Below are 27,046 nucleotides of genomic sequence, written 5' to 3'. Positions count from 1 at the left end.
AGGGAGGGGAGCCCGTGGTTGGGGGCAGGGGACAAGCATCCGGCCTGCAGAAGAAGGTGGCCCTCACCCAGAGTGCTCATCTCACCCTTCAGGTTAAAAATAACCAAGGTAAGGGCCTGGTGGTGCGGGGGCAGTCGTGTGAGAAGTCCTGTCTTCCCACTATCTGCCCATCAGTCCTTTGGAGGGGAGGAATGTGCCCAAGGACTAAAAAAAGGCCCTGGAGCCAGAGGGGCTAGGGCGACAGACCTTTCATGGGCAAATCTGGAGGTCCTCTTGTCCTCTTGTCACCTCCAGAGCCAAGGGATCAAGGGAGGAGGGGCTGGGAGGGGAGAGAGGTGGGAGGGAGGGTCCCTAGGGAAGGACTCCAAATTTAGGCAGTGGGTGGGTGCAGCGGGATATAAAGGATCGCGCTCTAGGGACAGAGTGACACTCCTCTGAACCAGGTAAGATGGGGTTTGGGTGGGAGCTCCGTAGCTAGCCCTCAGAGCCCCCAACTTGAGGGGAACGGGGGTGCAGGTCAGTTGGAGGCCCAAGGGTCCTGCTAAAACTGACGTTCTCCAGCCCTGGGAAGTTTCCACTGACAGAGGGGAGGTTCCAAGGGGAAAACCAGAAACCTCTTTGCTTCTCCTATCTGCATTTCTTTCCCTGCATCTGTCCTCTCCTGCTTTCTGTGTCCTGCGTGTGCGTTCTCCACCTTTGCCCCTCCTTGGATGGCTTCCCTCTCTTTGTCCAATTTTATTCTGCCTCTTGGTCTTTGTCAGTACTTGTCGCTATCATACTTCTTTGTCTGTCTCTCCTCCTGCCCTTCACAGCTGCGTGTTCTAATCTCCTTGCCTCTCTGTTTCCATCTCGGATTCCACATCCCACTCCTCTCACTTTTACTGGCTCCGCATCCTTTCTTTCCTGTCTCTCTGCCTCTCATCTGCCCCTGACTGCCCATGTCGGTCTGTCCCACTCGGCTGGCTCTCGGTTTAGCCTCCCGGCTTACTTCTCCCCACGGGCCTGCCTCCGTTGTTCCTCATTCTCCTTGTCTGTTCTTCCCTCTGCCTGGCTGTACCTCTGTGGCTCCGCCCATGGTCCAGAGTCTCCAGGATTCTCTGTGAAGAGATCGCCGGGTGAGAACCACCTCAATTTTCTCCTGGAAGCCAGGTTGCTGCACCAGGGGCCCCCTGTCTCTCCTCTGAGCAGCTCAGCACTTCGCCTTAGCAAACTCTAGCCAATTCCACCCCACGCAGACCCCTGACAGATTCTCCTTCAGCTTCACATCAGAGGGCAAGGGAAGCAGAACCCCAGTTGGGGAGGGCTGGACCCAGGCCAGGTAGAGAGGTGAGAGTGATAGGACCCAGGTGGTGAGGAGGTGGAGCAGAGAGTCGGGGGCAGAGGGCAATGCCACCCACTGAGGCCTGGGCCCTCCTGTCTCAGCCACAGAGGAGGGACAAGATGACCGATGCCCAGATGGCCGATTTTGGGGCGGCGGCCCAGTACCTCCGCAAGTCAGAGAAGGAGCGTCTAGAGGCCCAGACCCGGCCTTTCGACATCCGCACTGAGTGCTTCGTGCCGGATGACAAGGAAGAGTTTGTCAAGGCCAAGATCTTGTCCCGGGAGGGAGGCAAGGTCACTGCCGAGACAGAGAATGGCAAGGTGCGTGGGGCACAGCACAGGGTGGTGGGTGCAGGGGTGGAGCCACATGCAGTGGGACCTGAGGGGCTCTGGAGAAGAGCCAAAGCCAGGGGGGGTGCTGGATGAGCCCCCCTCGAGAAGCCCAGCCTCTGAGTGAGAACTGACCTTTCTTGTTAGGTCTGAGCAGCTGTAACAAGGCCCCACGCCAGCCCGTTACCAGAGAGGATGTTGGCGGCTGAAAACCTCAGCTGGTTTCCTCCTCAGAGGGGACTTTTAGATAAAGAGGGCATAGACACAGCATCAAATGAAGCTCCCTTCTCAAACCTGCATCCCTCCACTCTGCCTCAGCTTCCTCCATGAACCGAGTCTCCCCAGTCCTCCCCAGCCATACAAAGAGCAAACTTTTACCGATGAACGCAAAGAGCAGGAACTCTTAAGTGGAATGCTCAGTCCAGGGCTGACAACTGACACTCAGAAATCCACAGTCCTGGTCCCTCATGCCAGCCACGAGAACTGCCACTGCTCAGCAGCAGTGGCTCAGAACCGTGTGCCTCGCAGACATGCTGGCTGACTGTTGCGTCCCACTGAGGTGTGTAATAACAGGCCACAACCTCTGGGGACTTTGACCCTGAACCCCGCTCTGCCACTAGCAGCCACCATGCTGGCAAATCATTTAGTTATTGATCCACAGCTTTCTCCACTGTAAAAAAATGTTGGAATACCTACTTGCAGGATCTCCTGACGTCAGGGCACGGCAAACTGACCAGTGGCGATCAAACCATTTGACAGTGACCAGTGAAGAGTGTAGGGTAGATGGGTGAGATGTTTTTCCGTTAGTGGCAAGGTTTGCCCTGAGCAATTGATGCCCTGAAGTACTGCCCCCAAGAGTCAGGGTAAGGTGTGTGTGCACAGGTCAGAGAGTGGCCAGCCTTAGACAATTAAGCAGGGACTGAAAGGTGATGCTCATGGGCACAGGGTCTGGGGAACTGGCAAGACACAGGGACTCTAGGACAGTTCCTAGGAAGGGAGAGACAGTGGGCAGGTAGATTATCTGGTGTCATGGGGAGCTATGGGCTAGGGCCCAGGCACTGGTGAGAGAAGAGCTAGGGGAACGAGGCCAGGTCACAGCCTGTATTCTGGGAGGAGGTAAGTGGGCGAGGCTGGCAAGGGTCCTGGTGGGAGTGTGGTCACCCCTGTCCTACTGCCCCACCCCCTCCCCAGACGGTGACCGTGAAGGAGGACCAGGTGTTGCAGCAGAACCCGCCCAAGTTCGACAAGATCGAGGACATGGCCATGCTGACCTTCCTGCACGAGCCTGCGGTGCTTTTCAACCTCAAGGAGCGCTACGCAGCCTGGATGATCTACGTGAGTGTGTCCTGCACATGGCGGGCAGCCTGTCCTGCACAGAGTCCAAAGTAGGCCGGGGCGATTCTCCCACTGGGAGGAGGTTGGAACTCTCCCAAACGGCTCTCTGCCCCCATCCCATCCCTGGTCAGCTGCAGGAAGAGAGGAGCCAGCTGGGCTGACCAGGGACTCCTCTGCCTGTCACCACTGCCCATCCCAGGCTCTCCCTTCCAACTTCTCATGACTGCCCTATCTTCTGCTTCAGACCTACTCGGGCCTCTTCTGCGTCACCATCAACCCCTACAAGTGGCTGCCGGTGTACAACGCTGAGGTGGTGGCCGCCTACCGGGGCAAGAAGAGGAGCGAGGCGCCGCCCCATATCTTCTCCATCTCCGACAACGCCTACCAGTACATGCTGACAGGTGAGCCGGCTGCTCTGACCTGTGGCCCCTCAGCCCCACACCCATGGACCTGGGCCCTCAGCCCTGACCCCATTGCCTCTGCTCTTTTCTCTTCCAGATCGGGAGAACCAGTCAATCCTCATCACGTGAGCAAACACCATCCACCCACAGAGGGGCGTGGGCTGCGGGGGGACCCAGGCTGATTCCTGGGGGTGATGGGGTGGGGAGGAAAGGTTTAAGGCGGAGACTGCAAGGAACTGGGCTCTCCGAGGAGTGCCGGAGTGACCTACAGTGCTGGGCAGACTCTGCAGGGAGCTGGGCCTCGGGGGAGGAGATTAGATGGCTGGGACTCTGAGAGAGGGGTGTGCAGTGCTGAACTTCGAATGGAGGGTGGTGGGAATCTGGGTTCTGATGGGTCCCTGTTGCCCCCAGTGGAGAATCTGGGGCAGGGAAGACTGTGAACACGAAACGTGTCATCCAGTACTTTGCCAGCATCGCAGCCATAGGTGACCGAGGCAAGAAGGACGTCAATGCAACCAAGGTGCCGGGTGGGCCACGGGCTCGGCAGAGGGGGACTGGGGGCGGGCTGACCAGGGGACCCCTAGCCCTGCCCTGGGAAACAGTGAAGACTGCACCCCTGAGCCCAGTGCTCAAGACCTACCTGGCAGGAGACACACACTCTGAGGTCTGAATATGACCCGTTGGAGCGGCAGACCCCCCAGCAGTTCATCCAGCCACACACCCGCCCTCCCCACCACCACCTGGAGGTGGACTGGAGATGCAGCCCTGCACTCTGCTCCCTCTGCAGGGCACCCTGGAGGACCAGATCATCCAGGCCAACCCCGCCCTGGAGGCCTTCGGCAACGCCAAGACCGTCCGGAACGACAACTCCTCCCGCTTTGTGAGTGCACCTGACCACTGCCAACTGGCCTCATGCGGCCTCAACAAAAAAAAGGGGGGTGCAGTTTTGCCAACAGTCACCCCACCTGGTTGATTGTCCTGCATTTGGTTTGGGGATATCAAATAACACACACACACACACACACACACACACACACACTCCAAACCCTCCCCACTCAGCCTGGCCCCCCAAGTGCTGGGAACTCAAGAAAAGAGGCCCAGAGCCACCACAGCTGTTCCAGAGCCGAGTAACAGGGCTGATTTGGGTCACATTCTAGATTTTCCTTATGACTGTTTCCAAAGCTCTTCCACACTGGAGGTGGGAAGAGAACATGGGTGTTGGAGCCAATTCCCCAGCATTCCATCTGCCCAGCAAGTCCCCACACCTCTCTGAGCCCCAGTTCCTTCATCAGTGAGAGAGAGGTAGTAGTATCTACCTTGCTGGTTATTGGGAGGATTACAAGAGATCATATCAGAGGTATAAGCAGGACACATTCTATCAGTGCTCATTCCTGTGTCATTTCTTTCTTTTTTAAAAAAATATTTATTTATTTATTTATTTATTTGGCTGAGCTGGGTCTTTAGTCGTGGCACGTGGGATCTTCACTGTGGCAGGCGGGATCTTTAGTTGTGGCGTGCAGGATCTATTGATAGTTCCCTGACCAGGGATTGAACCTGGGCCCCCTGCATTGGGAGAGCAGAGTCCTAACAGCTGGACCACCAGGGAAGTCCCCTCCTGTGTTGTTTCTGCTCAGAGATCCCTGGGTGGCATGTGGGGAAGGGCATCCTCTTCCCTGTTTTACTGATACTAAACTGGGATTCCAAAGAAGTCATTTACATTTCCAGAACCGTCCAGGGCATTCTGGGTTGCAATGAGGCCCAGGATGTCCATGCGTCTCTTGTGGCCAGCTCTCTCACTCTTTGTCCCATCTGCCCCCAGGGGAAATTCATCAGGATCCACTTTGGAGCCACTGGAAAGTTGGCTTCTGCAGACATAGAAACCTGTGAGTACGTGGGGAGCCCTGCCCACACCTCCGGGTCCTCCACCTCTGCCTTCATTCCCGCTGGATGCCCCACCTCAACATTTCCCCTCCATCTTCTGTCTCTGTCTACATTTGCCTCTTGGCTTTAGAATTCTTCTTCCTTTCAACCGTATCTTTCCCCTGGCTCTCTCCACTTGCCGGGAGAGCTCTTCTCCCCCGACCTCCACCCTTTTGCTGGCTTGGCTCTTTCCCTCCTTACCTGCCTTCCTCCCCTCTCCTCACTTCAGATCTCCTGGAGAAGTCCCGGGTGATCTTCCAGCTGAAGGCTGAGAGGAACTACCACATCTTCTACCAGATCCTGTCCAACAAGAAGCCAGAGCTGCTGGGTGAGCCCAGCCCGATGGCCCTGCTGCCCCCAGCGCCCTCCGCAAGCCCGCCTGTGCAGGGCAGATCCCTCCTCCTCCTCACCCGTCCCGCCAGCCTGCTCACCCCCCCTCCTTCCATCTGCCCGTTGCCTTTCTCTTCCTCCCTCACCTTGGACTCCCCTGTGTCAATTCTTGCCTCCCTTTCCACCCTTCCTTGCTGCTTTACTCCTTCTCCTCTGCATTTGCCTCCCCTTCTCCCACCTGTCATTCGCCCACCATCCTTCTACCCTGGGTCCTCGCCGCCCACTTTTCCTTTTCTTCTGGGTCCTCCCCTTGGTCCTTGCTGACGGTCCTCCTCTCTACCTGCTCCCGCTCTTCCCTTCTCCCCACCCCTCCCCCCCACCGTGCCCCCTCCCACCCCCTTGTCCCCTGCCCTGTCCCTCGCCTGGACAGACATGCTGCTGGTCACCAACAACCCCTACGACTACGCCTTCGTGTCTCAGGGGGAGGTGTCCGTGGCCTCCATCGACGACTCCGAGGAGCTGGCGGCCACGGATGTGAGCGAGGAGGCAGCGGGAGGGTCCCGGGGCTCCTGGGCCGCCCGCCCCGTCACTCACCCTGCCTCTCTCGCCCTGCCCCAGAGCGCCTTCGACGTGCTGGGCTTCACTCCTGAGGAAAAGGCCGGCGTCTACAAGCTGACGGGCGCCATCATGCACTACGGAAACATGAAGTTCAAGCAGAAGCAGCGGGAGGAGCAGGCCGAGCCCGACGGCACTGAAGGTTCGAGGACAGGAGAGCAGGCGCTGAGAAGGCCTGAGGGGATGGCTGTCTGCCCGTCATGCAGAGACAGTCCTCTAGGAGCACGGTCTCCCATTCTGTGTCCAAAAGGGGTGCCTTTCAACGATTTTTTTTTTTTGGCTGCGTTGGGTCTTCGTTGCTGCGTGCGGGCTTTCTCTAGTTGGGGTGAGCGGGGCCTACTCTTCGTTGCGGTGTGCGGGCTTCTCATTGCGGTGGCTTCTCTTGTTGCGGAGCACGGGCTCTAAGAGCGTGGGCTTCAGTAGTTGCGGCACGTGGGCTCAGTAGTTGTGGCTCGTGGGCTCTAGAGCGCAGGCTCAGTAGTTGTGGCTTGCAGGCTTAGTTGCTCCACGGCATGTGGGATCTTCGCAGACCAGGAATTGAACCTGTGTCCCCTGCATTGGCAAGCGGATTCTTAAACACTGTGCCACCAGGGAAGTCCCTATTTGCAACTGTTTAACGAGAGAGGTAGGACCTGATGGTCCTGGGCAGGGAAAGAGGGTCTGCTGAAAGTGCTTGCTTATCCCTTTCCTTCTCCACCAGATGCTGATAAGTCCGCCTACCTCATGGGGCTGAACTCAGCCGACCTGCTCAAGGGGCTGTGCCACCCTCGAGTGAAGGTGGGCAACGAGTACGTCACCAAGGGGCAGAATGTCCAGCAGGTGTACTACTCCATCGGGGCGCTGGCCAAGGCCGTGTACGAGAAGATGTTCAACTGGATGGTGACGCGGATCAACGCCACCCTGGAGACCAAGCAGCCGCGCCAGTACTTCATAGGCGTCCTGGACATTGCCGGCTTCGAGATCTTCGACGTGAGTGGGGAGCCCCGGGGCCGGGAGAACCGTAACTCACTGGTTTGCACAGGCAGCCACTGCTGGCTGAGCTGGCTGCAGGCCAGGCGCGGGGATGGCGGTGGGCTCCGCAGTGGTGGAGGCGGTCATGTGTCTTCAGGGGGCTCTCCCTCCCCGCCCTGACAGGGGAGGGGAGGGACAAGCTGCACCCCTTGCCGGGCTGGACGCAGCCCTGGGCCCACCCCATGGGCCACGGACTGCTGCCCGCCTGACCCGCTCCCCTCCCCCACCCCCCGCTCTGTAGTTCAACAGCTTTGAGCAGCTCTGCATCAACTTCACCAACGAGAAGCTGCAGCAGTTCTTCAACCACCACATGTTCGTGCTGGAACAAGAGGAATACAAGAAGGAGGGCATCGAGTGGGAGTTCATCGACTTCGGCATGGACCTGCAGGCCTGCATCGACCTCATCGAGAAGGTGCCGATTCGGCCCCTCCACACGGTCCCCTTCACCTGCCATCCCAGACAAAGTGGCAGCCCTGTCCCTCTACACCCAGGAAACTAGTCCCCAGAATCCCAAGCCCTGCTTTCACACACTGTGACATCAGAAGCATACACAGGTCCAGCCCTTCCTTCTCTCCCCAGCACCTAAGACCTTGTCCTGTCTGGTGGACACCTCCCAGGGTCTTAAGAGGGGGATGTAGTGAAGGAGAGGGCTCCTGGCCCCTCTGACACCCCATGAGAAGCATCATTCATGGGAAGAAACTAGGCTGAAACTAGACATGTTGGCTTCCCATCCTCTCCCTGTTGGCTGAGGATAAGCCTGTTTTCAGCTCCTCTTATCTATGGAGGTTCCTCAAAGGAGACAGGACGGAGCTGGTGGGAGGCTCCCAGTGCTGACTTGCTCCCAGGGCTCCATTGCTGATGGAGGCCAGAGGCCGCAGCAACTGCCCCTCCCCCAGCCCAGCCACGGCCAGTCAGAAAACAGGGCCTTCCCCACAAGCTTTGCATAGTTATCCAGGGTGCTGCTCTTCCAGAGGCCTCAGATTTCCCTGAAATTGTATGTAGAAGTGTGTGTGGACTGGTGGTAGGCGAGGTGTATATGCAAGTATGCGTGTGTATGTGCATTTTTCTGGGGAGGGAGTCTTTGGATTCGCCAAATTCTCAGTAGGATCCCTGTCCCAAGAAAAGTCAAGAGCTGCTACACTTTCTGAAGTGCAGGACACTGTGCAGAACCCGGATCCCTCTAACTGTTCCTTGAACGATTGTTACCCATCATATAGGCACGAGTCTGGCCTGCCCTGTGGTCTGGCACCTCTGACACACTTCTGTCCCAGCCTTCACCCCACGCAGGGAGCCATTCAGGAAGAAGGGGCTGTTCTTGAGCCCTGGTGGGGCCGGGGGCTGGGGATTGGGAGTACAGGGCTCTTTTCTGGGTCCACTGGGGCAGAAAGAGGTTACATTGGCCAGATCTGAACGTATTCGGATTTAGGTTAACTCCAGGAATATTGGCTTCCTGTATTGGGACACGAGGTACCAGCTCGGGCTCTCTGTGGCCTGCCTGCTACACTGGGCTGCAGTCTCTCCTCTGTCGGGGTATGGGACTCTGCAAGCCTGGGAGTGCACTCGGTGATGCTCTCCCCCTCCCCACCCCGCCATCAGCCCATGGGCATCATGTCCATCCTGGAGGAGGAGTGCATGTTCCCCAAGGCCACTGACATGACCTTCAAGGCCAAGCTGTACGACAACCACCTGGGCAAGTCCAACAACTTCCAGAAGCCGCGTAATATCAAGGGGAAGCCGGAAGCCCACTTCTCCCTGATCCACTACGCTGGCACCGTGGACTACAACATCACAGGCTGGCTGGAGAAGAACAAAGACCCGCTCAACGAGACGGTAGTGGGCTTGTACCAGAAGTCCTCCCTCAAGCTCATGGCCACACTCTTCTCCTCGTATGCCTCCACTGATGTCGGTAAGAGGGCAGCCCTGCACTGCCAGAGCAGTTTTGGAGGTGCAAGGGGCCAGGTTCCCGCTGCTTCAAAGCACACAACTCTAAAGGCAGGAGGGAGCCCGTGAGCCATGGGAGGGGGTCAGGAGATCCCACAACGGCCCACCTCTACCCCTTCTGTGGAAGTGCCATTTTGCCCATTGGGTTACGGACGTTGTTGTACATGCTGTGCATCTCTTCAAGACTCTGAGCAACTGAAGATCAGTGAGGGGGGCAGCACATCACTGCCGCAGGCCTGGCATGGAGCCGTGCCTGCAGGAGGTCACAGTAAATGTTGAGAGGATCACTGAACACACAGTAGAACAAACGAGCCTCCAGTTCAGAGAAGGAAGAGAAAGGGTGTGAATTGAAACGATGAGGGTAAAGTACAAGAAGAAAAGTAGAAAGTGGAAAGATGTAAGCATGGGTAGGGGTTAGAAGGGAATGGGAAGAGAAAGCACTGATATTATTTCAATGCTTGCTTTGTGCCAGGCACCGGAAAGGCACGCTCCATGCTTGATCTTTTCTAATCTTCTTCTCCTCCTCATGAGAAAACTGAGACTTAGAGAATTATTTGCCCAAAGTCACACACCTAGTGAGCAGCAGAGCCTTGCCCCTACCCGAGGGCTCCTCTGTTTTCAAGCCCTTGTTTATCATTCCTTCTCTTGTTATTAGGGGACAGCAGTAAAGGCAAAGGAGGCAAGAAAAAGGGCTCATCATTTCAGACAGTATCAGCCCTCCACCGGGTAAGAAGGGCCCAGAGATGCCAAGAGACTTGTGGTGGACAGGCCCAGCCCAGAGCATTTTGTCTGCACCACCCTAACCTGATGCTCTGAGTTTAGAGAGGAAAGAAGCTAGAGTTATGTGGTCGTTTTTGGCATGTAAATTCTATACAAGCCTGAACTCACATCATAAATTATGTATCAGCTCCCTATCCCTTTGAGGGTTCTGGTGACAGGTTGTCTGGGTCCCAGGGCTCAGGGACCAAAGGGATGGTCCCTGTGGCTCCTGACCTCCAACTCTCATCCACCCCCAGGAGAATCTGAATAAGCTGATGACCAACCTGAGGACCACCCACCCTCACTTTGTGCGCTGCATCATCCCCAATGAACGGAAGGCTCCCGGTGAGCGATGCACAAGGGTCTAGTCTGGAGAGGGCACTTGGCATCCACTTGCCCTAAGGCTGACGCCCTCCCTCTCCCTTCCTGCCACAGGGGTGATGGACAATCCCCTGGTCATGCACCAGCTGCGCTGCAATGGTGTGCTGGAGGGCATCCGCATCTGCAGGAAGGGCTTCCCCAACCGCATCCTCTACGGGGACTTCCGGCAGAGGTGGGTACCAGGGCCCTCCAGGGCTCAGGGAACAGGGGGAGCATGGGCAGCCTCGGGTGGGAGGGGAGTCTTCAGGTGGCCTCAGATTCTCTGGGCAGAGAAGATCAGTGCAGAACGTGGGTAACTACGGGCAACTCCCTCCCAGGTACCGCATCCTGAACCCGGCAGCCATCCCCGAGGGCCAGTTCATTGACAGCAGGAAAGGGACAGAGAAGCTGCTGGGCTCCCTGGACATTGACCACAACCAGTACAAGTTCGGCCACACCAAGGTGAGTCCAGAGCCCAGTAGGGTGGCGTTGCAAGATGTGTGACCATGCTGAGTGGACCAGCTGGGAGTTTGGAAGGCAGACCCCTGATTCCTGGCTACCCGTATCAACCAAGGGCTGGAACCCAGGCTTCCTTTCTGTCTTGTTTTTCACATTTCACTCCCAGGTCTAGGATGTGTGGATAACAGGGCCCTGGGAAGTTGAGCCAGGGTCTCCCACACTCTCCCTCCACCCTGGCTACCCTTCTCTGAGGCTGTGGCCCCCTTGTCTCTACCCCTCACCGCCAGGTGTTCTTCAAGGCGGGGCTGCTGGGGCTGCTGGAGGAGATGCGGGATGAGAGGCTGAGCCGCATCATCACCCGCATCCAGGCACAAGCCCGGGGTCAGCTCATGCGCATTGAGTTCAAGAAGATCTTGGAGCGCAGGTGAGGCTGGAGGGAAAGAGAGAGGCACTCCCAGAGATGTAAGAGGCAGACAAGCAGAGCGAAGTGGCGTGGGTCAGGAGACCTAAATTCAAATCCTGGCTCCACCACTTACTAGCCAGCCTGAGCAAGTGACTTTGCCACTCTGGGTCTCATTTTGAATTCTTTAAAAAAGAAAATTCCCCTTAGGGAAATACAAATTAAGACTCCAATGAGATACCATTTTTAAACACTAGATTGACAAAAATCAAAAAGTCTGACTCACTGCTTATGGATGTGTAAATGTGTGCAATCTCTTTGGAAAACAACGTATCATTTTCTTTTAAAGCTGAACAGTTACATACCTTTCCACTCCTGAGTGCATTCCCACAGAGTAACTCCTGCACATATTCAACATGAGACAAAAAAGAAACTTTATAGTAACATTGGTCGAAATAGCAAAGATCTGGAAACAACTTGAATTTTCATCCACAGGAGAATGGGTGAATAGTAGTATACTCATTCAGGGGAATATTATAAAGAAACGAAAAAGGAGGGAACCAAAACTACATGGTACAATATGTTTGAACCTTAAGAGCATATTGCTGAGTGAAAAAAGCAAGTCACAGAAGGATACCTATTGTGTGATGCAATTTTTATAAAGGTCAGAAATAATTTTTAAAATAGCATATTGTTAAAAGATGCATACATATATGGTTAAAATATTTTTTGAAAAAGTTAGGAAACAAAAAACACAAGATTCAAGGTAGTGGCTGCTTCTGGTGGAAGGACCAGGAAAGGGGATGGGGTGGAGCCCACAGGTAGAATCAGCGATGGCAATGCTCTAGTTCTTGTTTGGGTGATGAGTTCACGGACAGTCATTTTGTTTCATGCTTCATGACTTACACATATATTATAGATATTCATAAATGGAAAATATCATATTTTTAACATGCTTGAGGTTCTTATGAGATTAGAAACACCGAACACAGTAGACATTCTACAAGTGGTAGCTTCCATAGCTACTAATACTCCAGTAAGGAAGATAAAAACTGCCCTTTTGTTGAATTGATCAATTAATAAATATTTATGGAGCAACTCCATGTTCAGTGTGGTTATGCTGAGGTGGGGTTGCCTATCAAGGCTACAAGACAGGGTTCCTGCCCTCAGGTGCCTACAAACTTGCTTAGATGTGCTGGGAGCCGAGTGCTGCTGGCCCCATGATTGCAAAGTGCTCTTTTACAGTGCCCTTCCCTGCCTCCATGTTTCTTTGCCAGGGATGCCCTGCTGGTAATCCAGTGGAACATTCGGGCCTTCATGGGGGTCAAGAACTGGCCCTGGATGAAGCTCTACTTCAAGATCAAACCGCTGCTGAAGAGCGCAGAGACAGAGAAGGAAATAGCCCTCATGAAGGAGGAGTTTGGGCGCCTCAAAGAGACGCTGGAGAAGTCGGAGGCTCGACGCAAGGATCTGGAGGAGAAGATGGTGTCCCTGCTGCAGGAGAAGAACGACCTGCAGCTCCAAGTGCAGGCGGTGAGACCATTTCTCCTCTCCCCTCCCCTGGATTATAGCCCGTCTCATCACCAGGGACTATGAGTCTCAGAGCTCTGGCTCTCTTTAAGACCCTGGATCTCTTCTCTCTTTCATCACCATCTCTCCTCTCTGTCCTCTTCTCCCAGGAACAAGACAACCTCAACGATGCGGAAGAGCGCTGCGACCAGCTGATCAAGAACAAGATCCAGCTGGAGGCCAAGGTGAAGGAGATGACCGAGAGGCTGGAGGACGAGGAGGAGATGAACGCCGAGCTCACGGCCAAGAAGCGCAAGCTGGAAGACGAGTGCTCTGAGCTCAAGAGGGACATTGATGACCTGGAGCTGACGCTGGCCAAGGTGGAGAAGGAGAAGCACGCAACAGAGAACAAGGTGAGGGCAGCTCCCTCTGGCTCCAGCCCAAGTCTCCTCAGGATTCCCAGACCTGAGTGTGGCCCCGGTCCTTGGCATTGGAGGTCTCCACAGATGTCTCCAGGTTGGTGAGCTTTGACCCTAAAGGGGATGGGGTTCTTGGTCAACAGGTGAAGAACCTGACAGAGGAGATGGCTGGGCTGGACGAGATCATTGCCAAGCTAACCAAGGAGAAGAAAGCTCTGCAAGAGGCCCACCAACAAGCCCTGGATGACCTTCAGGCTGAGGAAGACAAGGTCAACACCCTGACCAAGTCTAAGGTCAAACTGGAGCAGCAGGTGGATGATGTGAGTAGTAACAACCATGCTCCATCCCTCTCAGGTTGGGATTTTTCAGGCAACACCAATGGCCAGGGGGTTCCCAATCCCTAGAACTAACTTTCATGACCCCTGGGGCCCTTTTCTTTCTGCAGTGCCTCACTAGGCTGGGTCTCTAATCCTTCATGCTTGCAGGGCTAACTCTGCTGGTCTGACTTCCAATCCCATTGGACTTTGGGTTTAGAAGGGAGCAGAAGAGGATGCACTGTGGATCTCAGGTTTCCTACATCCTGTTCATTTTCTTTTCTCCACCAGCTGGAGGGATCCCTGGAGCAGGAGAAGAAGGTGCGCATGGACCTGGAGCGAGCCAAGCGGAAGCTGGAGGGTGACCTGAAGCTGACCCAGGAAAGCAACATGGACCTAGAGAATGACAAGCTGCAGTTGGAAGAAAAGCTCAAGAAGTAGGAGCCTGCGGCGGCCAGGAAGGGCTACTGAGGGTGTCTGGTCTGAGGGTTAGAGTGCAAGGTGCTGCAGCACCTCTGGCCAAGGCTGCTCCGGGCACACAGCCCCCGCCCCCCACCTTCACCCTCGGGGCCAGGGGGAGGGGACTGGTCCTTGCCTGCCGAGGCAGAAGGAGAGGATGGGCACAGAGAAAGGAAAACCACCTGTCACCCTCTTCTCCTCCAGGAAGGAGTTTGACGTTAATCAGCTGAACAGTAAGATAGAGGATGAGCAGGCACTGGCCCTTCAGCTGCAGAAGAAACTGAAGGAAAACCAGGTGAAGTTCTTCTGGGTGTAGCCACCCGGGAGCTCAATGGCGCTGAGGCAGCTGAGGCTGTAGGAGCTGCTTAGGGTTCTAGACAGTATCTAGAACTCCAAGCCGCCCGGAGGCCCCAACAGCCCTGACTCACAGGCACTCGGGAACATCAGCCTTCCCCCATTAGAGCAATAATGTCTTATTTCAGCAGGACTATTTGGGGGAGAGGGTGGGGATCATACTTACTAAAAGGGCTTCTCTTGCTGAGCTATGCTCCACCTCATGGGTTTTCTGCTCTGGGACAATTGGTAGGGCTCCGTTCTCCTCTAACCCTTACTTTTGGTGCTTCTCCCCGCTTCACGGGGGTGAGAAGGGCCTTCATGGAGCACCTTCCCATGGGAAGCTCTGTTCTAATTCTTCCCAGGTATTTACCCTAGCCACTAACTCAGGCTGGATCCCCACAGAGCACCGTGATATGGAGTCAACTCCTGCAAACTTGAGCAAGTCACTCCCCCTCCTGAGCCTCAGATTCTCCTCTCGTCTGTAAAATGGGACTAATGACCCCTGCCTTGCAGAGAGATATTGTATAGGAGCCCACTTTGTCAACCAGGAGGCAACATATATATGTTATTTTAATATAGCTCAGGCTAGAGAAGTGAGCCAGCCACTTGCAAGAAGATGTTCTTTTGTCTTTCGCATGGCTTTCTCATCCCTCTGCAGGAGGAGACTGAATTCACAGCCAGAGTCTCCCTTGCCTTTAATGCACCCTGAATTTTAATGTGCTTTTAGTCCCAAGTTTGTCAGAAGAGCCCTGGAAGCAAGGAAGGCAGGTACTCTCATTCCCATTTCATAGCTGCAGAAGCTATACGGCCACATCTGGACATAGTGACTCCAAGGCCACAGGGACTCAGCTATTTATCCTCTCATTTTCTTATGAGACCACTAGTGGAGAGAACTGATCTCCCCTCAGCATTCAGGGTCGATAGCCCAGGGTGCAAGTGACACATGAACACAATTCCCCTCCTCTGGGGGCTGCTCAGGAGCTGGTCTGCCTTCAGTGATACTCTTCCCTCCCATCTTCTTGGGTGCCCCTTCTGGGTTTTAGCGCAAATATTAGGACGTCCCCAGGTTCTCCTACCCTGGTCTGGGCAACCTCTTTGACTGTTGAACCCAGAACAACTGTGCTGTTATCCTCACCAGGTCTTGGCAATGGGCTGTGGCTCCTCCTTCTTCCTGCCCAAGCTCTTGCACTCAGTCCCCATTCTCCATCCTGGGAGCAGGGGTGTGGTGGTCCTCTCTCTCCTGCTCCCAGGACCCCCTCACACACATCCCATCAACACCCTCCATAACCACAGATGAAGGGATCCCACCAATCCTCCCCTTTGCTCCTTCCTAGTCAGACAACAGATCAAAATTGTAAATGGGACATTCTGCCAATTTAGTCAGGCCAAGGCTAAGGCCAGAAAATAATGAGGTAAGCACATGATACAGAGGAGGGCACCCTGCTAGCACTCACCTGGCCTGGAAGGGAACAATTAAGCTGGAACCCAGCCCTGGGCATAAATAAAGTAAGCCCTGGAGAGTGAGGAATATGGTTGATTGGAGTTTGTGGTTAATTCAGAAGATTACAAAAGTTTTTGATTATTTGGACGCACATTGTTGCAAATATTTGTAAAATACAAGCACCAGCTTTCCTGCCTTATCATTAGCAGAGCAGAGCCTAGTGAATCTGTGGAATCTTTGAGACCCAAGACCTCACGGGATCTCAAGATCCCTCTCTGAACACAGATTCTCAGGATTCAGGGCTGCAGATGCTCAGACTGGGTCTGAGATGCCCCTCCAGGAAATGCCTTGAAGGTTTGGCTTCAACCAAATTCCCACTGACGGTCCGTGCACTATAGGATGTTTGGCAGCCTCCCTGGCCCCTGCCCACTAGATGCCAGGAGCAACACCCCCTCCCCAAGTCATGACCATCAAAAATGTCTACAGACCTCGTTGACTGTCCCCTGGGGCACAGAATGTCCCCTGGTGAGAACCACTGCTCTGCAGGACCTGGGTGCTTTGGCCAGGAGCCTTCTAGAGCCCTGGGGAGGGGGCTCTGATGGAGGGGTCAGGCGGTGGGTCTGAGCCCCCTATACCCTGCCCAGGCACGCATCGAGGAGCTGGAGGAAGAGCTGGAGGCCGAGCGCACTGCCCGGGCCAAGGTGGAGAAGCTGCGCTCAGACCTGTCCCGGGAGCTGGAGGAGATCAGTGAGCGGCTGGAGGAGGCCGGCGGGGCCACGTCCGTGCAGATCGAGATGAACAAGAAGCGCGAGGCTGAGTTTCAGAAGATGAGGCGGGACCTGGAGGAGGCCACGCTGCAGCACGAGGCCACGGCGGCCGCCCTGCGCAAGAAGCACGCCGACAGCGTGGCCGAGCTGGGCGAGCAGATCGACAACCTGCAGCGCGTGAAGCAGAAGCTGGAGAAGGAGAAGAGCGAGTTCAAGCTGGAGCTGGACGACGTCACCTCCAACATGGAGCAGATCATCAAGGCCAAGGTGGGCCTCTGCTCTCCTCTCCTCGCCCTCTCCTCCCTCACAGCCTCGCAGTGCGCCTTCCTTCCACTTCCTCTCTGCCATCGCTTTTATTCTCACTCCATTCGTCACCCTCTGGTCTCTCTCCCTCTCTCCCTTGCACCTGCCTTGCCCTCCACCTGTGTCTCCATCTCCTCACCATCTCTCCTTTCTTTAATTCATGCATCCTCTCCAGATTGTGCCCCTCCAGCCCCGCCCCATTTCACCCCCCACCCCCTGCCTCTGTGCTCTCCCCAACCTGGGCCCTCCCTTCCTTCCTCCAGTCAACCCAGCCCCTCCCACATTCACCTTTCTCTTGTCCCTTACCGCCTGAAGGCAAACCTGGAGAAGGTGTCCCGGACACTGGAGGACCAGGCCAACGAGTACCGGGCGAAGCTAGAAGAGGCCCAGCGCTCCCTCAATGACTTCTCCACCCAGCGAGCCAAGCTGCAGACGGAGAACGGTGGGTGCCCCTAACCAGCCCTGCGCCTGCCTCACGGAAGAGCATCAGTTGCCCCCTTCCATGGCCCACAAACGCTTGTTCCCACCTGCAGGTGAACTGTCCCGGCAACTGGAGGAAAAGGAGGCTCTGATCTCCCAGCTGACCCGAGGGAAGCTCTCCTACACCCAGCAGCTGGAGGACCTCAAGAGGCAGCTGGAGGAGGAGGGCAAGGTGAGGCCCGGCTACGGGGCAGCGGACAGGATTGATGGCAGCCCTGGGGCAACCAACCTCAGAAATGGAGCCTGGAAGCTGCAGAGAGGCCTCTATAATGAAAAAACCTCCAGGCCAGGTTCTTCTACTCTTCTGCTAAGCCACACCCGAACATCGCTGAGCGCCTCCTTTCTTATTTGGAAGGGATGGGCAAACTGGGAAGGTACCTTAAGATGTTGAGATTCCACACCAGCCCTCACCCTGAAGGAGGCCGGGGCTTGGTTGAAGTTCATAGATATGAAAAGGATCTGGAGAATGGGAAGAGGGCCTTCCCTCCCACCTTCCCAGACGCTGAGCCCGCCTCCCGGTGCGGCCCCTCTCAGGCAAAGAATGCCCTGGCCCACGCGCTGCAGTCAGCCCGGCACGACTGTGACCTGCTGCGGGAGCAATACGAGGAGGAGACGGAGGCCAAGGCCGAGCTGCAGCGCGTCCTGTCCAAGGCCAACTCAGAGGTGGCCCAGTGGAGGACCAAGTATGAGACGGACGCCATCCAGAGGACCGAGGAGCTGGAGGAGGCCAAGTGAGTCCTGGGCAGCCCCCCACCCTGCTTCTAAGAGAGGAAGGCTCAAGAGGACATGGGTAGAGACAGGCAGAGTGGGCACGGGAGGCAGATTTGAGGTGGAAGAGAGGGGGTAGGGAGAAACGTGGTGGGCAATACAGGTGCTTGCGAGGGAGCTGGGGTCCTGCGCTCTGAGTGAACCCTGGCTGGCCCTGACTCACTTCCTGTGACGGGCGAGCTTTTGGCCCGGGTTATACCTGATGCTCACGTATAAGACGAGCAAAAAGCTTGTTGGTCAGAGGAGCTACCGCCGATCAGCCTGGGTGGGGAGAGGTGAGGGCTGCCACCCTGATGCCGCTCCCCGTAGGGAAGAGCCTCTGTTCTAAGCACCCGAAGCCCTGGCTCCCGGGAGGCTGGGGTTCCAGGGCCTGAAGGGCTGCTCAGTGTCCCAAGGAGCTGGGTGGGAGGGCCGGGCCCTCCTCATCGGGCAGTTCAGGGAGGGGCCGTCCCAAGGCCCCACGGTTCCCAGGTAGAGTGACACACATACACCCAACCGCCCCGGGCAGGAAGAAGCTGGCCCAGAGGCTGCAGGACGCGGAGGAGGCCGTCGAGGCCGTCAACGCCAAGTGCTCCTCGCTGGAGAAGACCAAGCACCGGCTGCAGAATGAGATCGAAGACCTGATGGTGGACGTGGAGCGCTCCAACGCGGCCGCCGCGGCCCTGGACAAGAAGCAGAGGAACTTCGACAAGGTGGGCCCAGGCTGGGGGCTCGCAGCCAGGGGCCAGAGCAGGCGGGCAGGCGGGAGTCAGGAACGTCCTCCCAGGAGACAGAGGCTGGGAGGAGGCTGAGCCCAGGAGAGGGGCCTGGGCGCCCCTGGAGGTGGGGCTGGGGCTGCCCGGTGAGCCGCGTCCTGTCCCCGCAGATCCTGGCCGAGTGGAAGCAGAAGTACGAGGAATCGCAGTCGGAGCTGGAGTCCTCGCAGAAGGAGGCGCGCTCCCTCAGCACCGAGCTCTTCAAGCTCAAGAACGCCTACGAGGAGTCCCTGGAGCAGCTGGAGACCTTCAAGCGGGAGAACAAGAACCTGCAGGGTGCGGGGCCCAGGCCGGGGGCGGGGGCGGGGGCGGGGCAGGGAGGGCCCGCACGTGGCGCCACCCAGCGGCTCCTAGGGGCGTGCCCCGCGTTGGACCCCGGCTGCCCCCAGCTGAGCGGCCCGCCCCTCCCACAGAGGAGATCTCCGACCTGACTGAGCAGCTGGGCTCCAGTGGAAAGACCATCCACGAGCTGGAGAAGGTCCGCAAGCAGCTGGAGGCCGAGAAGCTGGAGCTGCAGTCGGCCCTGGAGGAGGCCGAGGTGAGGGCCTGGCTCTGCCTGCACCCCTGCCTCCGACCCTCTCCTACCCACCCCCGCCCTCCTGTCTCTGACTCGGCACTCTCCCTCACCTGGGGGTGATGCTGACCCAAGACAAAATCTATCAGCTCCTTATTCTTAATCCAAGGTCATATACCCACTACCCATGACTACCTCCAAAGCCAAGGTCTGTGCAAAGGAAAATGCCACACACAGCTTGATCATAGGTTTGTTTCCCACTGGGTTTATAAAGTTGAAACCTGGCCATCATAACAACCCCTCAGACAGGGGGTGGGAGCATGGGCTCCAGACTCAAACAGACCTGAGTTTGAAACTTGGCTTCAGGACCACCATTTTGTCATTAGGTAAGTTCCTTAAGCTATCTGTACCTCGGTTTTCTCATCTGTAAAATGGCATCAGTTGTACATACGTCATGAGATTTTACGCATGACTATTATGAAGATTAAATGAGGTAACGTGCTTAAGCGCTTAATATATATTAGCTATTGTTACTGTTCATTTGTAAGAACCTAGCGATAGCCCTGAGATTTGGGGCTTCTAACTTTTTTCACTACAGGGTGAGGGGCCTGGGAAACAAAGAGAAATGTTTGAATTTGTGGTTGTAAAAATCCTTCCCTTTTCTATGATATTTTAGATGGGTCAGGATCATGCAGTGTTGGTGCTGGAGGGTCTTGACAATTGTGAGCTCAGAACCCTTTCCTTGACAGAGGAAACTGGGGATATCCAGCACTTCCTCCCCCAGAGCACCCGGATGGCCTGGGATGCAGGTCCCCCCTCCCCATCTCTTCTCAGCTCTTCCCCTCCTGGGTGACACCTTGCATCCTCCCAGCCTCCCTCCCCAATGTACCCTGTGCCCTGACTGTCAACTTCGGTCCCTCTCCCCTCCAGGCCTCCCTGGAACACGAGGAGGGCAAGATCCTGCGGGCCCAGCTGGAGTTCAACCAGATCAAGGCAGAGATGGAGCGGAAGCTGGCAGAGAAGGACGAGGAGATGGAGCAGGCGAAGCGCAACCACCTGCGGGTGGTGGACTCCCTGCAGACCTCCCTGGACGCGGAGACGCGCAGCCGCAATGAGGCCCTGCGGGTGAAGAAGAAGATGGAGGGCGACCTCAACGAGATGGAGATCCAGCTCAGCCACGCCAACCGCGTGGCCGCCGAGGCCCAGAAGCAAGTCAAGAGCCTCCAGAGCTTGCTGAAGGTACCTGGTGACTCTTGGAAACAGGAAGTCACCTCACCCAGAGAGGGGTGGTGGCCGAGTTGGGGGGTGGCGTCCCATCACAGCACCAGATCCCTCCTGCCCCAGGGCCGTCGCAGACACCTCCCACAGGTCCCACCTGAGCCACCGCCAGGGGCTCTCCACAGCATCCAGTTCAGCTGACAGCCTTCTGATGGGCCAGAGCCCAGCCGCCTCTCTCACGCCCACTCTCCTGATGTGCAGGACACCCAGATCCAGCTGGATGACGCGGTCCGTGCCAACGATGACCTGAAGGAGAACATCGCCATCGTGGAGCGGCGCAACAACCTGCTGCAGGCTGAGCTGGAGGAGCTGCGGGCCGTGGTGGAGCAGACGGAGCGGTCCCGGAAGCTGGCCGAGCAGGAGCTGATCGAGACCAGTGAGCGGGTGCAGCTGCTGCACTCCCAGGTGAGAGGCCAGGAGAAACCTGCCGAGCAGCAGAGCCAGGACACCTAGCAATGCTCTGAATCAGATGCCCTGAGAAAGCATATGTCCAACCTGGATCATAAATTATTTCATCTCTTGGACCAGCTCGCCTCTGTTAGTCATGGCTGCGGAACCACAACCTTGAGAAAGGGGTCTACACTTAAAAGCTAAGAGTGTCATGGTGGATTGGTGGTGCCTGGCAAAATCACAGATCTGGGAGTCATGGAATGCATGCTGTTATGTGATATCCTACATCTAGAAGACAGCCAGCCGCAGCTTGCTGTATTAAAATGGGACTTTTGGAGTTGAAAGAAGCACAACTGCATCTACTTGCAAGCCAAATTCTCCACAGAACACCATTTTTCTGCAATCCCATACACACTGTTTTCAGCTATAGTCGGTTTTTATGTCCATCTCACTGCACTGCCCTGTGGAGTTTTGTTCCATAATCTAGTACATATGGGAATGACATCACCCACTGATGTGGTCCTCTCTTCCTTACCCCACTCTTTCTATAACTCTAATCACTTCCAGGATACAGTCCCTTTAACCAAGTTTTTCCCATTTTCCTTGGAATATTTTCATCCTCCTGCACAGACATGTTACTACAGAGCTCAGGAGTAGAAGTACAGACCCTTTCCTGCTTGAAGTCTTTCTTCAGAGCTGAGTCCCTTTAGATATATTGTGTAGAATATATCTATTTTCATAGGAAAAGAGAAAGCAGGTGCAAAGCAAGGAAAATACTAAAAGCAAGACATGTTTTTTAAAAATGACCCGTTCTAATTTTCTCTGGGTAAAAGTGTAGAATCAGGCAGCAAAGCATACATTCAGTAGTTTTCTTTACCTTTATCTAGAACACCAGCCTCATCAACCAGAAGAAGAAGATGGAGGCAGACCTGTCCCAGCTTCAGAGTGAAGTGGAGGAGGCAGTGCAGGAGTGCAGGAACGCCGAGGAGAAGGCCAAGAAGGCCATCACGGACGTGAGTGACCGCTCCCCTCCTTGCCCTCCCCAAAAGACTCGAACCAGGGCTGTGGGTCCAGGCCAGGCCACTGTGCTGTAACAGCGGTGACTCTGCCACTCTGTGGGTTTGAGGGCCTCGGGGAGCAAATGGCAGGATGGGAAAGAGGTGATCCTTGATGGGAAAGAAGGGGCCCCGGGGCCCTGTTCCTTTACACTCTCTGCCGTGCACAGGCCGCCATGATGGCGGAGGAGCTGAAGAAGGAGCAGGACACCAGTGCGCACCTGGAGCGCATGAAGAAGAACATGGAGCAGACCATCAAGGACCTGCAGCACCGGCTGGACGAGGCCGAGCAGATCGCCCTCAAGGGCGGCAAGAAGCAGCTGCAGAAGCTGGAGGCGCGGGTGCGGGAGCTGGAGAATGAGCTGGAAGCCGAGCAGAAGCGCAATGCAGAGTCCATCAAGGGCATGAGGAAGAGCGAGCGTCGCATCAAGGAGCTCACCTACCAGGTGTGGGCGCGGCCGCTGCTCTGGGGCCGGGCCCTTAGGAGTGGACATGAAAGCGCATCCCTCGCCCCCCATCCTGACCCACACTGGCCCCACACAGAGCCACCCAGCCCTCCTGCCACCTGCTCCTTGAGAAGCTGTCTTGAGATTAATTTTCTTTCACAATCTCTGGAGACTGTTTGGCTTGAGTCCATGAATGTTTCTAGCGAAGGGAGAATCTACTTCTACTTCTTGAAAGCTCTTTGAACCAGCATGTCCCCAGTTTTTTGTTTTTTGGTTTTTGGTTTTTTTGTGGTATGTGGGCCTCTCACTGTTGTGGCCTCTCCCGTTGCGGGGCACAGGCTCCGGACGCGCAGGCTCAGCGGCCATGGCTCACGGGCCCAGCCGCTCCGCGGCATGTGGGATCTTCCCGGACCGGGGCATGAACCCGCATTCTCTGCATCAGCAGGCGGACTCTCAACCACTGCGCCACCAGGGAAGCCCTCCCCAGTTTTTTAATAACCTGAAGCACTACCATGAAGGCTTCAGAACAGTCCAAGCAATCTTTCCACCAGTCTCAGAGGCAGGGGCATTGTGTGGCATTTCAGTGATAAAAGTCAAGGATGGGAAAAGGCTCAGATCTTCCATGGAACTTCTGGGACAACAAACAGAAGGCCTTAGAGAAAGAAATCCCAAAATGTTCTAAGCCCTCCATCTGTATAGCTCAGAGCTTATGCCTTTGACCTGTTATTTTCACAGTGTGCCTGGGCAGGAGAGACAGAGGAAGGGGGTATTGGTCCATTTGACAGCTGGATATGAGAGGCACAGGAAAGAGATACAGATGTAGAACTTCAGGTGTATTTTGGGCATAAGTGGCAGTAGCATCCTAGCACATGCAATGATCAGGAATGATCACGCGACATTGGAGCCAGTGATCCTGGTGCCCAATACCTGACCCAGTACAATGTATATTGGGTTATGATAGATTAGAATGATCTGGATTATGATAATCCCTTCTTTCTGCTTTCATCATTAGTCCTCTCTGGTCACTCCAGAACCACTGTCCAAGAGCACCTCTAGTGCTCCAGATTAGAGCTGGAACAGCCCTGATGTCTCCATATTATCAGATGAAGAAATCCCATTTGGTTCCGAGCCCCTCCTCCCATTTCTCACCTTAGGGCCACAGCCCTCCTTGCTTTTTAGATCCTGGACTGAGGACCTTGCCGTGCCCTTTGACCTATAAGCAGTGTCAGAGATGAAGTTTCCCCACCACCTCTTTTTTTTTTTTTTTTTTTTTGCGGTACGCGGGCCTCTCACCGTTGTGGCCTCTCCCGTTGCGGAGCACAGGCTCCGGACGCGCAGGCTCAGCGGCCATGGCTCACAGGCCCAGCCGCTCCACGGCATGTGGGATCTTCCCAGACTGGGGCACGAACCCGTGTCCCCTGCATCGGCAGGCGGACTCCCAACCACTGCACCACCAGGGAAGCCCTCCCCACCACCTCTTTGACCTGACCTGTTGGAGGGAAGAGCAGCTAAGGCGTGAGGAGAAGATGGGGTGGTGAGGGAGGGAGAGATAATCGCTTCTGCCCCCGCCCCTAAAACTGGCTTCTCCCGCCCATATGCCCCCAGACAGAGGAGGACAAGAAGAACCTGCTGCGGCTGCAGGACCTGGTGGACAAGCTGCAGCTGAAGGTCAAGGCCTACAAGCGCCAGGCCGAGGAGGCAGTGAGTTCATGGTTTTCTCCACACACCCCTCCTATGTGTCAGAACCAACAAGTGTCCACCCCAGCATGAGACCTGGATGGAGGGTTTGCCGTTCACTTTAACTCTCAAACTCAGAGCTGTGTCAGGCACTCTAAGTTAATAAGAGCAAAGCTTATTCCGCCCAGGACCTGCCCACAAGCTGCTTATAATCCATATACCGGTAAGCCCAAGAGAAGGCAGTGCAGCTGCTGATGCAGGTCAGGGGGCCAGCCAGTGCTGAAGGCTGGAAGGTGGCAGGAGAACTGGGCCTGGAAGAGGACCTGAGCAGGCATAGCACAGTGGGGAGGACATCCGGGTGAGCACAGAAGTGTGGATGTCACGTGCTGATGAGCACACCTGTGCAGGAACCCCCGGCGGTCCAGGAGCACTGTCAGAGTCACATTTGGACAGGTGAGGTGAAGCTGGATTCTGAGGGCAGGGAGACCAGGCAGCGTGGGATTCCTCCTGGGCAGTGAGTGGCTGGGAGTCTGAGTGCTGGACAAGTTTGAGGAGGGGGCCAAGCCAGGAGCAGGACACCCTTGGCAAGGCTGTTGCAGGAACACGGGTGAGGGGTGAGAGCACTGAGCTCCTGGTCAGGGACAGACTAGGAGGCTGGGCCCCTTCTCGCCTCATCCTCCCGCCCCCCAAACCCCCGCAGGAGGAACAGGCCAACACCAACCTGTCCAAGTTCCGCAAGGTGCAGCACGAGCTGGATGAGGCAGAGGAGCGGGCGGACATCGCCGAGTCCCAGGTCAACAAACTGCGGGCCAAGAGCCGCGACATCGGCGCCAAGGTGGGTCCCTCCCCAGACCCCGCTACTCACCCCCCTAGCAGCGCGGCCCCAATGTCAGTGCCCTCTTAGTGGGCACTCCTCCCCCTGTATTTGGATAGCCCTGAGGGTCCCACAGCACTCACACCTGAGCATCCCCCCTCCTGCTCAGAGAAGCCCCCCACAGACTGGAACCTCCTTAGAAAGCCCAGTCCCACCCCCCCCCCGAACCACAAGGACCCCTAAATGGGACCCCAAGATCCCTGAGGCCTGAACCTCTCCCCACTAAGGGCATCTCCCTTAGGCCCCTCAAAGCCCTAGAGATTCCTCCCCACACCCTTCCTCCCTCCCGCCAGCTGCCCCCTCACACCTTTTATTCTTTCTCAGCAAAAAATGCACGATGAGGAGTGACACTACCTCTGAACCTCGCTCTTGCTGACCTGCAATAAACATGAGTGCCAGACTCTGCCTGAGCCCCTATCCTTCCCCGCCGACCATCCAGGAGCCATCCTGGACTCCTGGGGGAGGGGGGCCCTGCCCCTGTGTCAGAGCTGGGGGAGCCAAGACACCCCACATCTACAGAAGAGGAACCGAGGCCCATGGAGGTGAGGCGGCTTCCCTGAGGTGCCAGAGCCGTGAGTCCCCCTACTGCTCAGCCAAACCAGACAAGGGACGAGAGGGAGAAATTCCAAAAGTGGAGGAAACAAACGCACCAGAGGGTGAGCCAGTTCTAGACACTAGGAGACAGAATTGCACTGCAGAAGCTGAAGCCACCCTCCACCTACCCCACCCCTGAGGCCACAGGAGTTAAAGTTGTCCTGGGACACCTGTTTCCTCCGATGCCAGGAGAGGCTCAGAGCTGGCTGGGGATGGAGATGTGGATAAAGAGGGTGACACAGGTCCCTTTCTGGTCAGCCCCTTAGAAGTAACCCACAGGGAGTCCCGCTCCCCATCAGCCCCCGGTACAGTCGGCTCGGTCTGTGGGCCACACCTCATCGTGAGGGCATCCTGAGACTCTGGAGCCAGCTGACACCAAACTGAACCAAAGTGTGGACCAAACCTAAGTACCGCTTGTCTCATATTGACCTCTCACACAGACACAGATGAGCAGGGCACGCGCAGGTGCGCACCACAGAGCACACACTGCTCCCTTTGAGCTCCCACCAGGGACAGGCTGGCCCGTGTCACACGGCTGCTCAGGGGACAAGGCGGGTCCTTACCCCACTCTGCTCCTAGCAAATCCCTGCCCCCTGCTGGGCTTTAATATGGCCAGGCCCTCCTGACCACCTTCTCATCCCTTCATTGCCCCCACCCCGATCTCCTGGACTCCCCTGGCTAAGCCCTTCCGCTCCCTCTTCTGAGACCTTGACCGCCCCCTGCCCAAGGCTGGTCACCAGTCTTGAGAATGGCCTGTCGGTAAAGTCCTGAGAACTGTGAGCAGAGACCAGAGAAACACAAAAGCCAGTCGGTTGTAGCCCTGGAGAGGCTACCAGTTCCGGTGAGGAGCCAGGACATGAGGTCAGGAGAACGGGAACCCAGAGGCAGGAAAAGCCAGACCCAGAGTGGCTGGTGGTTAGCGCCGAGGGGAGCAGAGAAACTCTACCAGAGTTCAGGTTCAGGCAGGGCTTGGGTGCTGGGGCCTGCCTCTGGAAGGAGCGCCCTAGAAGAAGGAAGGCACTTCAGGGCAGGGACACAGAAGCACTGGAGAGGGGCTAGCAAGTCAGCTTGGACGAGCTAGGCCACGCTGCTCTGCGGGGCTGGGCAAGGATGTCCCGGCCACACTGAGCTGTCACGGGCCAGGCAGGGCCGACTCCAAAGTGCCCCTGAGCCATGACTGCCTTTCACTAGCTGGTCTTCTTCCCCATCTGTGAGCGTTCAAGGATGGGCCTGCTGGGCACCTCTGAACCTCTGGGACCCAGCACGGGGTCTGCACATGGGATGCTCAGGAAATGTCCTGCTGAGGCACTGGCAAGCTGGGAAGGTGGACCTGCTGGTGGAGGGAGCTGGAAATGAGGCTGGGCCATTTTTTATGAGTTACAGGGGCTCAGTACAATATCCAGAACACCTGTTCAGGTGTTAGGAGAGCTGGGCTCCAGCCCTAACTCTGTCACAAATAAAGAGGTCACTTCCCCTAATTGGGCGT

The 27,046-nt window shown here is 56.2% G+C and overlaps 1 protein-coding gene across 2 annotated transcripts; it reads left to right on the top strand.

The window, feature by feature from the left end:
• Positions 1 to 1,440: 1,440 nt before the first annotated feature.
• On the top strand, positions 1,441 to 25,314 carry MYH6 (myosin heavy chain 6; the record flags this gene model as incomplete). Of its 2 annotated transcripts, none has more annotated exons than XM_079698819.1 (37): positions 1,441 to 1,641; positions 2,842 to 2,985; positions 3,230 to 3,386; positions 3,484 to 3,511; positions 3,798 to 3,906; positions 4,174 to 4,266; positions 5,206 to 5,269; positions 5,536 to 5,634; positions 6,067 to 6,170; positions 6,255 to 6,393; positions 6,952 to 7,220; positions 7,504 to 7,674; positions 8,859 to 9,168; positions 9,859 to 9,929; positions 10,220 to 10,307; positions 10,398 to 10,515; positions 10,661 to 10,784; positions 11,069 to 11,205; positions 12,459 to 12,714; positions 12,861 to 13,103; positions 13,253 to 13,429; positions 13,715 to 13,860; positions 14,087 to 14,177; positions 16,304 to 16,693; positions 17,045 to 17,171; positions 17,263 to 17,381; positions 17,744 to 17,940; positions 18,486 to 18,669; positions 18,843 to 19,008; positions 19,146 to 19,270; positions 20,177 to 20,485; positions 20,726 to 20,929; positions 21,802 to 21,927; positions 22,140 to 22,415; positions 24,021 to 24,116; positions 24,793 to 24,927; positions 25,294 to 25,314. In XM_079698819.1, 37 exons carry the CDS (start codon positions 1,441 to 1,443, stop codon positions 25,312 to 25,314), a joined length of 5,814 nt encoding a protein of 1,937 aa, XP_079554945.1. The 2 variants fall into 2 exon arrangements, with proteins under 2 accessions (XP_079554945.1, XP_079554944.1); XM_079698818.1 differs by having other exon boundaries at positions 25,291 to 25,314.
• Between the last annotated feature and the right edge of the window lie 1,732 nt (positions 25,315 to 27,046).

This window comes from Hyperoodon ampullatus, assembly GCF_949752795.1.
Source record: "Hyperoodon ampullatus genome assembly, chromosome: 3".
Taxonomy (NCBI): domain Eukaryota; kingdom Metazoa; phylum Chordata; class Mammalia; order Artiodactyla; family Ziphiidae; genus Hyperoodon; species Hyperoodon ampullatus.
Note: the sequence above shows the minus strand (reverse complement) of the source record. Positions and strands in the feature narration are given on the sequence as shown.